Here is a 13,248-nt window from a genome sequence, read left to right as displayed (position 1 = left end):
ATCTCATTAATAAAATAGCCTAAAATTGTTTAACCATGTTTCTTCATTTAAGTTAATGGAATTTGGGATTCATTGAGCTTAAATAAAAGTGGTTAAAGGAATTTGAATTATTAATATTTACCCTGGAGAAGGAAAAAATGAAAATAATTCCAATAGACTTCAATTACATTAAGTTTTAATACAGGATTGTAAATTTATTACAAGACTTTGCCCAGTTATGCTTTGCCCCACATTTCTTTGTCCTACACAGCATTTAACATACTACAGATGCTTAATAGGCACAAATATCAAGGGCAAATGGAATTTAACTATAAAAGAAAATGACTTATATTCCACTTAGACTAAGTTTTCAAAAGACAGATGTTACATCACAATCTAACTGCACACAATGCTTAGGAAGACTATAGCCTACAAGCAAGATTGTCTGCTTCCTTAGGAAGATGGAGACAGCTGTTAGTATTGCAAATGGAAGTTCCTAATGAAAGGAGAGATTATATTTTTAATAAGGAATCAAAATCATGATGCATCATAATTAACATATGATTATACTTAATGATACTGAGTGGGAAACACTAATTAGAGATAAACTATATTATGTGGGAGATGAAAAATGCATCAAGATCAACTTTCGGGGAAAAAAGGAGGTAAGTTGGTAAATTCTGGAGAAACTACGCAGGTCAGTACTTAGGAAAAGATTTTATAATACGCAGTAGAAATAAAGAAAAACAAAGAAGATATATTAGAACTTGGAAATGAGTGTTTTCATTCTAACCACAAGAGTAAGGGTAGCAAGGTGAACAGTGGATTGAAAGATGGACAAAGATTGAGCAAAGACACACTATGTGCATCCATTCTTGGCTGCTTGGCGACAGGACTTCTGCAAGCCAGAAGCATATGTTATGTCTCCTGGGAAAAGGTCGAGGGACAAAGTTTAGGATGGGTTTGTGCCATAAAGAATGACATCAAGAAGGTAATATGGAATACAGCTCATGTACAAGAGGGCAAGTGTGGGCCTGTAAGTATGAGAGAGCTTCCAGGTAGTGGTAACTTTTGCTTTTCTTGCTTTAAGCAATGAATCATGTCATGGTATTTCTGGCAATGGATTAGAACTTAGAAAAAATCCCCAGAAATCAGAAATAATGGACTGAGAAAGCCTAGATCCTCAATTTCATGGTACCCTAACTAAGGAAAATATCCTATCCCTACCCTCACCTCAGAATTTTGTGTCTTCCCAAAGAAGGAGGGCGTTTAACAGGAAGTCAAGAACAATTACATTAAAAATAGGCTGAACAAATACCAGTAGCAAGTGATTCTTCTCAGAAACAGTGGTTGTAGATTATATGTCACTGATTTTGAAATCTAAGTGCGTATCAGTATCTAGGTAGTTTTTCAAAAAATTCAGGTGCCTAGGCTCACCCTAGACCCACCCCCACAATATTTGAGAGTGGAGCTTAGGAACTGGTTATTCTAACAAGTCTCTAAGGTATTTCTTAAGTAGGTTGTACAGCCCTAGTCCATAGAAGCCTGTTGGTCCCAAATAGATTCCTTCAGCCCAATGTTGTAGAAATACATCAAAAAATATTTTTTTAAAAAACACATCATTTTAAATAAAATAAGTCATCAATTTTTAATTTTTCTCAATAAACTATATTTGGAATGTACAATAAATATATATGAATGAATAAATGTTTAAGGTAACATGCTTGATTTTATGATATCATCAACTGATTTTGTATATATATCAAATCAATTTAACAAATATTTATTGAGCACATACTGTATTATGGGTAGGCCACTATAGGCACATGGTTTTTAAAATGCTGGGTATAAAAATAATTTTTCCAAGATGTCTTTTACATTCTATTGGCTCACATAGTAATTCTACGTTATGTTAACCTTGGTTGAATTTCAACTGACATTTTAGCATTGAAACACGACTTGTAGATTTTCTGACTCTCTATACTCTTCATAAAATAATCACCATAAACTTTATCAAATCTACCATATGTAGAGAATAATAAATTAAAAAAACAGGTGAGCTTTCTGTTGGAAAAAAAAAAAAAAAGCCAAACAAAAAACCCTTTCTGTTGAATCCTTTAAAAATACTGAATTTTTTAATATTTAAGAGTATTTTCCTCCCTTTACTTCCATTTACTTTACAAATTAATTATTTTTAGATTCAGTTTTCCCAGAGTAAACTCTTAGTAGTCTTGCATTGTGTGTGCTCTGAGAAAGACCTGTGCTTTATCAAATAATGAAACAGCTCCTGGTTTCAAAATTAGTAAGAGGCAAATGATAATTTTAACAGCTTGCAACTCTATGGGCAATCAGTGCTAAAGTTGTTAATGATTAAGAAATAAAAGAAACTCTAATGCTTTAATAGCTGACTGAATGCATAAAACCTGTCACTAACACAGAAAAATTAGAAAATAATTAGGAATCTTCCTCCATGGGGTTAGTCATAGCTGCCATTTAGGACTTGGAGAGTTGTAACTCTATTGTAAAAGTAATATTCTGTCAATCCCCACACACATGGATACTAAAACAGACCAATGGAAGGCAAGAATGGTACATATTTACCATTACATTCAATAACAACACCAGGTGGAAGGATTTTCAACAGATTAAATGAAACATTTGGAAAATCCTTTCAAAATGGCTGAAAAATGCACATGCAAAACACAAAATATAAACTGTACAGGCAAAAGGAGTCATCATTATGTTTTGTAATTCCAGAAATTACACAATCATTTTATTTGCATGAATAAATTGAAATACTGAGCTCAGAACAAGGGCAGGAGGCTAGAATTTTCTACTGGAATACTGTAATCTTCTTTGGAAAAAAACTGTCCCAGAAAGTCTTTACATGACTTCATGTCTGAAATGAACCAAGTGATATAAACACTAATAGATCAGAAGAAAATAGTAAATATGAAGAGTTCCATTCTTTTAGAATAGTAACTAACTTTGATGTCACACTGAATATATTCATAATACATCCAAATGACTTTTAACATCAACCCTGCTGGTTAATATAGGTATTCCATCTCTTCAATTCTTATTGGTGGCTCTCTATTTGTCTCTTCATTAGCTTTACATCTATAATTGGGCAAGAAGAGGTGGAAACAATTAAATTGAAATGGGCTATATGTTAACTGCAGCAGGTAAAGGAGGCGGTTGAAGCTGCTGGCGAAAATCAGAGTTGTGGGTCATTCATTCAACAAATATTTAGAGAGCACTGACAATGTGCTTAGAGCTCTCCCAGGTGCTGAGGATGCAGTGCTGAAAGAGAAAGACATGATTGCCTGATCTCATGAATTTCTTCATTGAGTCCTCTAAGCATAGGTGGTTTATGGTTAGCAATATAGAACTGATATATTCTTGCTACAAGTATGCATGACACTTCTTTTATCTCTTACCCTTTCCCACCTTCTTTATTTAGAGAATGACAATCTTATCTGATGCCAAGAGATAAACAATAACAACAACAACAAAAAAGGCATCTGAGGCTCTATCTAGGAAAGAATAAATTAGTGAGTTTCTTGAAAACAGCAAAATTAAGTGGTCCTCAGTTTCCTTATTAGTAAGTAACAATATAATTGCCAAATGAGATCTTGCATGTAATGTGTTTACTGAAAAACATTTTAAATGTTCAATAAATACTACTTAGGAGCATAAGTGGTGACTTATTATTAACAAACTACATAAATTACTATAGTTTGGTAGTTACTGAGTTGTGATTATTTATGTTTCTCCTCTCTTCAATGGAAAAGATGATTATTACATCAGGGACAAGAGCAGTGGCATGGTGAACATTAAATATCTTAATGCCAACATTCCTTAGTTGTATCCAAAAGCCAATTACACAGGCACCTGATTATTTTCTCACTAAAGACTCCTGCCTCCCTCAGCTGCTTCAGAGCAATTTACTAGCACTAGATGTTTAACTCTGTAATGACCCCAGGGCATGCATTAATGTCTAGGAAAGGAATGATAAACTATTAACATCAATCAAAGTTAGAAACCACTAGCCTAGAGGTATAGAGAAACGGAAGCCCAATCTGACCAACTGCCAGGCTTCACTCTCCTCCAAAACACTAAATATTCCATAAGAAAGATATTTTTCTCCAGTACTCATCGTATAATAATGATCCCAATAACAATTATCTAACACTTGGACACTTTCAGTTATTAAACAAAATTTCAGATACTTTATTCCACTTGAACTTCAAAACAATCTGTGAGATAGTCTATTATGAATTTCTATTTTGCAGATGAAGAAACTGAGGCTCAGTGAGGTTAACTCATACACTCTGTAGAAGTGCCCATGTAGTCTGTACTCAATTCCCCATTTTCCAATTCTAAATATAGGGTTCATTTAACTAGTCTTTGAACCCTATATTAAGAAAGGCCATCTAATGATAAAAGTTCTTAAATTTCCTCTCACTTCTAAAAGAACATGCATGCTTTTACATCTATCTACAGCCAAAACAAAAGTAGCCTTGCTGTACCATCTTTCCAAATGACCTCTCTTCTTAGTGACATTCTTACTTCACATCCTGTCAAAGAAAGGTTTATTCTTTCACAGAATCCAATTGCTGTGAAGAGACTATGAAAAGAGGCAGGAGGTGGCACATTTCCTCAATTACTTCAAACATACTCATTAGAATGTGATTTCTCCCTTTATTTCATATGCAAAAATTTTATTACATGTGTGTTTCTGTTTGGGTTATCTTACCTCTTTGAGGGTGGAATTCTTGTGAGAATAAAGACAAGCGTTCTTATCCTGGTTGCTATATGACTGTGGATAAGTTATTTAACCTTTATGGACTTCAGTTTCTCATTAAGAGGGTAAGTTGGACTAGGTGATCTCTTCCTTCCATCTCTAACATTCTATGATTCTGTGTTATGTCTTTTAGATGTGATTGACAGATTATTATGCAAATAACAATTGATAAGTATTTGTTGAAGAAATGACAAATGACATTTAATATTTTGAGAACGGCTACTGGGATCAAACACAGCCAAGCACATTATCAAAAGCATTTGGCTTTCACTACTGGAATTTGGAAAAATATCTAAAATATATGTGTCAATACTCTCTATGTACTTCTTTTCATTATTAAAAATAAACTGCAGCAAACATTATACTTGGTTTGGAGAGCTGGAAATTACTGATCTCCTTTTTGCTCTAAATAATCTAACTTACTTATTATCTAAATTAGGGTAAACAAATTAGTCCATGAGTGAATTTCATCAAAAACTGAAGATCACCTCATTTCAGTGCAAAAAAATTATTTTCATATGAAGTATTTTCAATAGATTTTTTTAGAAAAACTGTTACACATTCTCCTGCCTCCTTAACCATAGTATTTTACCTCTCCTTGATTACCCATAATGCCATCAATATGCAAAGCAGTTGTTACATTGTGTTAGGCTAGATTTTAGTCAATAGAGTGATATTTGAAGTATCTACTGGAGTGCCTAGGTCGATTTGCCCCTCCACGAAGTGTCCACAAACTGTTGTACTGAATAACTTTAAAGTAAACAGAAGAGCCTGTCTACTTGTATTTCTTCTTGCCAGCTGTCATAGTTCATGATTGTCTGTGAACCAAGTGGGTTCTAATCTCCTTTATTTTAGGTAAAATGGCTTGAGAATGGCTTCATCTTTTCAACTAAGTGAAACTGCAGGCTCTGTGACAATCTGCTTTCTAATCAGAAGTTGTTTACATTTATTTTCAGACTCATGGCTATGTTCCATACAGTTGTATTGTTGGGAACTGGATTTATAGATAAATGGAGATCTCCTCTACCACCCTATCAAACCTTCAAGTGACACCTTACATAAAAGAGCTCAAGAAATTGTGAGCTATATAAAAACAATAATCACTATTATCCCTACAGTAACAATAATTTCAAATTCATGAGAAAAAGGTACAAATTGAGTTCCAAAAGTTAAATTTAATTAACAAAATAATAACTGCATAGACTTGCATTTCTTCACTATAACATATAAAACATAAATCTACATTATGAAAGATAAGCCCCCGTCTCTACTAAAAAATACTAAAAAACTAGCCGGGCGAGGTGGCAGGCGCCTGTAGTCCCAGCTACTCCGGAGGCTGAGGCAGGAGAATGGTGTAAACCCGGAAGGCAGAGCTTGCAGTGAGCTGAGATCCGGCCACTGCACTCCAGCCCGGGCGACAGAGCGAGACTCTGTCTCAAAAAAAAAAAAAAAAAAAAAAAAGAAAGATAAGCACACATGGATACATTGAATAAACCTTCAAGTATTCAAATCATGTGAATATTTTGAAATATCTTCTATTTTATACTTTAAACCTTTCACATGTCATTTGTATTTTGAGACTGGCAGTCTCTTTACATAATTTTTACTGTATTCAGTAGAATCATTTGAATTTTGAAATCATTAAAAATTTTTTTAAGCCACAAAATATATTTTAAGAAGTTCTTTTCCCATTGTTTTCAACAGATATTCTTAAATTAGCCTATGTACACACCCATGAAAAGAAACTCCTTCTTTCCTGTTTAAATATTTCTGCACAATAGGGTAATTGGTTTCAGTTAAGGCTAATCAGTGTTGTCAGTGAACAGATTCCTTCAGAGAGACCACAGAAGACTCCTGCTGCCCTATAAGAGAGGCCCATGCAATTGGCAACACTAACACTGCAATCAGTTAGCAAGATACCATTTTAAGACCAACTGTCTATAATCCTAAACTTGTATCATTAAAAAAACCCAACAAATTAAAGGAAGTTTCAGTACTTTTATGGCTCTTTCACATTTTTGTTTCTTTCACATTAATACTACTGAGATTTTTATATCATTTCTCAAAACGTCTCCATATTTTATCTGTTCCAAACTCAAGTACCACTATCCTGAGAAGGTAGGGGTTTTTATGGCTTGCTAATCTTTATAGAATCTGTTTCATGAGGAGACCACAGAAAGTCCTAGGCTTTACTTATGTAACTCAGGTTTTTTATAAAGAATGTCCCTTGAAGGCTTCTGTTTCTATGAAAGCTTGCTAGAATTCCTTATAGTTAAATCACAGGAGATTCCTTGCAGTCAAATAATGGGCTTTAATTCTTAGGTATAATTTATTAAGTTTTTATTCATACTTAAGTTTGAGTATATGTTATTTCTGAAGCAAACTTTCTTTTTCTTGATTTCACCATCATCTCCACTGTGTACTGCTGCTATGCATGAGTGCAGAAATCACACCAGAAAGTAAAGGCTATAAGTGCTGCCATTAACAGATGCAAAAAGCAATCATAACCCAAAACAGTAACAATTTATTGCAACTCACACAAACTCTATGAGGTACTATCCAACTCTATGAGGTACTAGTCTACAATTTATTTTATTATTTTTTTCAGAGACCTTAGTTTTCACTGGCTATACATCAAAAAATAAGAATCAGCAATTAAAAAATAAGATTGAGAATCTGTAATAAAAAAATCTAAAACCTTTAAGATACCTTTTATATAATAGCCAATCTTGAACTGAGTCTTCAGTCTGGTAAACTTACACTGGAAATTATGACTGTGTTAAAAAACCACTTAACAAGTATCCTTACCTCCAGTCTCTTTCCATTAAATATGTCTTGCCCAAAATCAAAAAGTCATCTCTCTAGAAAAAATCAAAGTTTCATTGTTTTGCTTCAAAGCCTTACATAGCTTCAAAGCTACGTTCTGCACAAAGAACAAACTTATTAGCTTTACATACAAGCAAATCCCTTAATATATGATCCAAACTACTTTTAAGATCTCATCTCCCACTAAACTACTCAATCAACTCCTTGATTCTCCTTCTGTAATACCAACCTCACTAAATATATCATGGACCATTTACCACAGACATCATGGACTTCACCCCTAGGTGAATTTTCCTTCTGCTTCAGTATTTCTCTTTTTATGAATTTTCTAACTTCCTACTCAAATAGCACTTTCTCTAGAAACTTCCCAATCTCCCTTTCTCCCAGAGTTTCCTGAAAACTCTCCTGTATTGTGATAGTTCCTTGATCAAAGTTTTATTTCAGCACTTCCCAGACTGCATTCCATTTTTTTCCCATTCTCCATGTGCCTCCCCTTCTAATTTTTTAACTCTTCAAACATAAGAACTGTGTCTTATCTCTGCATGCAGGGTTTAACACACAGTACAGACTCAATCAGTATTGGCTGACTAAATAGTATACAATTACTGTGTGATACATTCTTTTCTCTGACATTATCTTAGAGTTAATGCTTCTGAGTGAACTAGCATGGATGGGGAGATGTGGCCAAGGCAACTAATCACTACAGATCATTACGTTGGGACCTATGCAGAGGCCTCCTTTCTCCTACCTAATTCTGCATGCTACTTGAAAAGAAAAATCATAACTACTGTCTTGGTTGAGCTATGCTGGTAAAGAGGAAAGGATTTTTTCATTTTATTTACTCTAAATTGTGACATAAGTCACATGGGACTAGAAGGCCCTTTTGGCTATGCAACTTCATTATGGGCTTGTGCAAATCATTTAGCCTCTCTGGGACTCATCTGAAAAAACAGAGACTATTAATGCTTTGATTGTCATTAGGTTTTAAGGCCAGACTAGACTAACATATTTTTCAATTCTAAGATCTATGATTCTATTCATCCATCCATCTGTCCATACATCCATCCATCCATCATCCATCCATCCATTCATGAATGCTTGAGATCTCTTACAACTCTAATATCAGCAATTCTGTATCTATGAAAGTTGGATTCAAAGCAAATGTAAGACATCCCAAACATTCTGCAAAAATTCATACTGTGTCAAAAATAATGACTTGAAGGATGTGCAGAATAGCAAGTCAGAAGCTCATGAATACTGAAACCAATTTCTCCAGTTGGTATTTGCTTGGGTTTGCTCCTTATGTTTGTGTTTCATTTCCCTGTCTGAACAGTTTGGGATGTCACACTTAAAAGGGACCAAACAGGCTGACTGATAAGTAATTTTTAAAAATTTGGAAAACAGGTGGGATCACTGAAATTCTAAACCATATTTAAGAACTATCCATAGTGAAAGCATGCCAACAATAAGAACATTCTTTTATACTTAGGTATTTGTTCAGAAAACAGGAGACCCGAACAACTAAGAAATACATAGCTTGGACATATCAACGATAACTTCAGAGTCTACCTTTGTTTCTGCTGCATGGGTTGTTGCCTCATAGCCATATACTGCATGTCTTCTTGCAGACGATTAAGAGGGGAATCTGGCTTGACACGAATCCCATAGTAGTGGTATTTGGAGTTTCCTCTTCATTAACGAACGAGAAACATTAGAAACAAAAGTCAGTCAAACTAATATTAATCACATGGGATGTCCATTAAACTTCACACTTGGAAAAATTTGGTAAAAACAGTATATTAATATTATATATTTAAGATTAACCTGTTCTGAATACTTCTATGTTTTTATGGTGATAAAATTTGAAGAATCAAAATAAGATTCTAAATCAACCTGCTAAAAATATTTGTTTATAAACTTTCACTTAAATATTAGTCAAACAGTCCATTTGTTCCATACAAATTACATTTCATTTTCAAATTTCCATTTTAAATTTAGTTAAGAAGGGTAAAGATAGGACAAAAGTTTTTAGCCAGTAAAAACTAGTTAACAGGCCCACAAAAATCAGTCAATGAATACGTATTTATTGTAAAGTATGCACACAGAATAAAGAAAAAAAATCTTAATTCTACTTTCCTGGATAAGTTCGGCATTTTTCTCTTTACTTCAGTGATGATGAAGTAAGATAACTTAATTGTTTGTTACAAAATGTTGTGGTAAAGACTTACTTAATATTTTGAAACCTAAAAAGAAAGTAAGTCTTTAATCTACTGATTTTGAAACACATTTTATTAGTTTCTGTTTTTATGGATTTGTATCAGTTCTGCAGGCTAAATAGGATTTGTCACAACAGACATGGGGAAATTTCTCTATGAAAATGGCAAATTCCCACCTGGAATAAAAATGTCACAATTTCGCCATGTTCCTGAGAAAGACCATGTTTGCTATTAGAAATGATAAACTTTTACTCTGAATGGAATTTGCAAATTCTTGCAAAATATCATCTTAAATATGTAAATTCTTGCAAAGAGAAAATAGTAGTTTTTCACAAGTCCATATATAGTAATACATCAGTGCTTTTTCCAATTTGTTCTTACATTTACAAAAAGAAATGCAAGAAGAGTGTGGATTAAGTATTTTTTATAAAAATAGGGCAGAATTGTACTTCCAAGATTTAAAAACATATATTAAATGAACCTTATATATATTTGAAGACATTAAAATCATATTACATATATTATACTGCTAGTTTAAAAAAAATGCAGGGCATCCAAATATCTACATGCTTTCAGCACAATAAAGCAGATAAAGAAACTTAATGCCCGTAAAGAAAGGCCTTCCACTTGCAGAGATTAGATCTTGTTTCGAAAATCCACTGCAGAAAGGCGCAATAAGCCAAACCAAAAAATTCCACATACCCAATTTGTGGTGTTCTCCTGTACAAACTGGAGGACAGTAGGGAGTGGAGGTAGGGTAGGAAGCAGGAGGCATTACTCACAAGACAAAACTACAGAGGAAAATGACGTCTCTCTTGTGAGACCTCAAATAGATGGGGTGCCTTTCCTACAAATTAACATTTTAGTTGGGTTGGGAGGAAGAGGTTCTTTTTATTTCATTGGGAATGGCTGGGTGAGAGAAGCATATCCATGGTCTTCTTTACTCAAACTTAACTTAGACATGGGATCTGACAAAAGGTACCTTTTTATTTGCCTTTGTTTAAAACTGTGATTTGATTTACTTTTTGTTTACTTAGGTCCAAAAACTTTAGAAAAGATCTGGTTCTGGTTTGAGTGGTTTCACCAGATTATTTTATTTATGGATAATATTAATAATAGTTTTACATATAGTTCACTTTTTAAAAAAAGTATTTGATTTAGTTTGCCTCATGATTTACATTAATTTTCCATCTGTTCCTTGGATTAGGAGTAGAAAGTAAACGCAAAACAGTTTCTATGGTAGAAAGAATGTCTAGTACCTTACTCCTACAATTGCCAGTTTTTCTACATTAGAATTCTATCTTCGTAACACTTCATTTCTTTAAACTCCCTCGATAGTACTTATTTTCTCCTTATTTTTCTAGGCTTTGCTTCACAAACCTAATTGCAAACACTACGTACAATTAAAAAAAAAAAAAAAACAGGAGACATAATTCATAATTGTTACATAGTGGGGGGTGGGAGGAACCCAGAACATCAGAAAGTAAAAGCTGCAATATTGCAATATGTACTTACAGAGCATGGATTCTACCCATTCACAAAACCAAACAACCCCAATTTTGTCCCTTTCTATTTTAAAGATGTGTTTCAAGGTTTGAACGGAGCCTCAAAATAGGACCCATTGAAATCCCTTTCAGTAACAAAAGAAGCACAACAATACAGCTATTAGAATGTTGAATAAAGCCCAGAGTTTCAAAATATTGGCACAGTATGCATAACTACAGAGCCACTAGCTAGGAGATAGGAGGTTAGGTCCCCAAATAATGATTTTTGTGGTTTTGGAAAAAAAATACTATAGAAACAAAAAGCTTTTCTCAAGGGAATGAAAGCTATTCCTTTAGTGTGAATAGACAATCATATTCTTCAGTTTAAAATATACTATCTTTTGAAGTATTGAAAGAAGGAAACATATTTATGAGAGAGCTAAACCTTCAGCAATCTAAAAGCTGTATAATCACTTAAAATGCAACCGGAAAGCAATAATTCATGCTTTGAATACATACAGGCCTTGTAAATCTCATAAAACTGAGACAGTGAAGGGGTTTAGGACATGCTATCCCAAACTATGGCACCTTGGCATTTGAGGAAACAACAGAAGCAGGCCACAGAAACTAGAAAAAATTCCCATCACTCCTTCTGCTCTGAAGCAGGCCATAAAACCTAGCTTACTTTCTCCTGAAAATAGGTTATGGGACCCTCACTCCAGAGGGGTCCTCCTATACCTTGCAGAAAAGAACGTTCTTACGTTTGAAGACACAGGGATGCAGAAAAATCTGAACAAACAGGTCTTGCTGGGCCGGGTGCGGTAGCTCATGCCTATAATCCCAGGATGTTGGGAGGCCGAGGCGGGCGGATGACCTGAGGTCAGAAGTTTGAGACCAGCCTGGCCAACATGGCGAAACCCCATCTCTACTAAAAACACAAATTATCTGGGCGTGGTGGGTGGGTGGGGGGCGCCCGTAACCGGGGTTACTCAGGAGGCTGAGGCAGGGAGAATCACTTGAACCTAGGGGGCAGAGGTTGCAGTGAACTGAGATCAGGCCACTGCACTCCAGCCTGGGCTACAGAGCGAGAGTCCTTCTCAAAAAATAAAACAAAAACAAAAACAAAACAAAACAGGCCTTGCTTAGTTTCCCCCAGATTAGAACCGTTAGATCATACCTCTAGAACCATTAGATCATATTCCTTTCTGTCCAATCATGTTTCTCCAGAACTATTCACTTCATCAGACTGCACAAAATACATACAGTTCTCTATGTTTCTTTGGGCCTTCATTTCTGAAGGCACCCAGTCATGTAAAACTTATATTAAACAAATTTGTATGCTTTTCTCTTGTTAATCTTTTGCTATAGGGGTCCTAGCCATGAGTCTTGTGATGGTGAGAAAAAGATCAATCTTTTCTCCCCACAACACTCACTCCTCTTTTTGGTATACATTTTTAATGAAGTCAATTACTAAGGCTGTGCTTATTTTATTAAGATTAAAAACTCTTCACTTTGGGAGGCCGAGGCAGGTAGATCACCAAAGAGATGGAGACCATCTGGGCTAACATAGTGAAACCCCATCTCTACTAAAAATACAATAATTAGCTGGATGTGGTGGCACACACCTGTCGTCTCAGCTACTTGGGAGGCTGAGGCAAGAGAATCACTTGAACCTGTGAGGCGGAGGTTGCAGTGAAGAGACTGTGCCACTGCACTCCAGCCTGGCAACAGAATGAGACTCCATCTCAAAAAAACAAACAAAGAAAAAAAAAACAAACAAAAAAAACCTCTTTGCTAAAATACTCTGAAGTTGTGCTTTATAGCTAATTAAGGGTAAATCACCTAATGTTGCATAGTATAGTATCTCTATTTTAACTTTTTATATGATTTCTATAAGATTTAGGAAATTAAAAACATCCATAGCCTTCTGTCCAGC

General features: G+C 34.7%; 1 protein-coding gene across 4 annotated transcripts in view; it reads right to left on the bottom strand.

The window, feature by feature from the left end:
* The window catches only part of RFX3 (regulatory factor X3), a 311,034-nt gene that overhangs the window by 67,229 nt on the left and 230,557 nt on the right, over window positions 1-13,248 (bottom strand). For all 4 annotated transcript variants that reach the window (XM_023213193.1, XM_023213190.1, XM_023213191.2 and 1 more), the window contains one exon: window positions 9,182-9,301. In XM_023213193.1, the coding sequence (XP_023068961.1) occupies window positions 9,182-9,301 (120 nt within the window). The remainder of the gene's footprint in view (window positions 1-9,181; window positions 9,302-13,248) is intronic.

Source organism: Piliocolobus tephrosceles, chromosome 14, assembly GCF_002776525.5.
Source record: "Piliocolobus tephrosceles isolate RC106 chromosome 14, ASM277652v3, whole genome shotgun sequence".
Classification (NCBI taxonomy): Eukaryota; Metazoa; Chordata; class Mammalia; order Primates; family Cercopithecidae; genus Piliocolobus; species Piliocolobus tephrosceles.
Note: the sequence above shows the minus strand (reverse complement) of the source record. Positions and strands in the feature narration are given on the sequence as shown.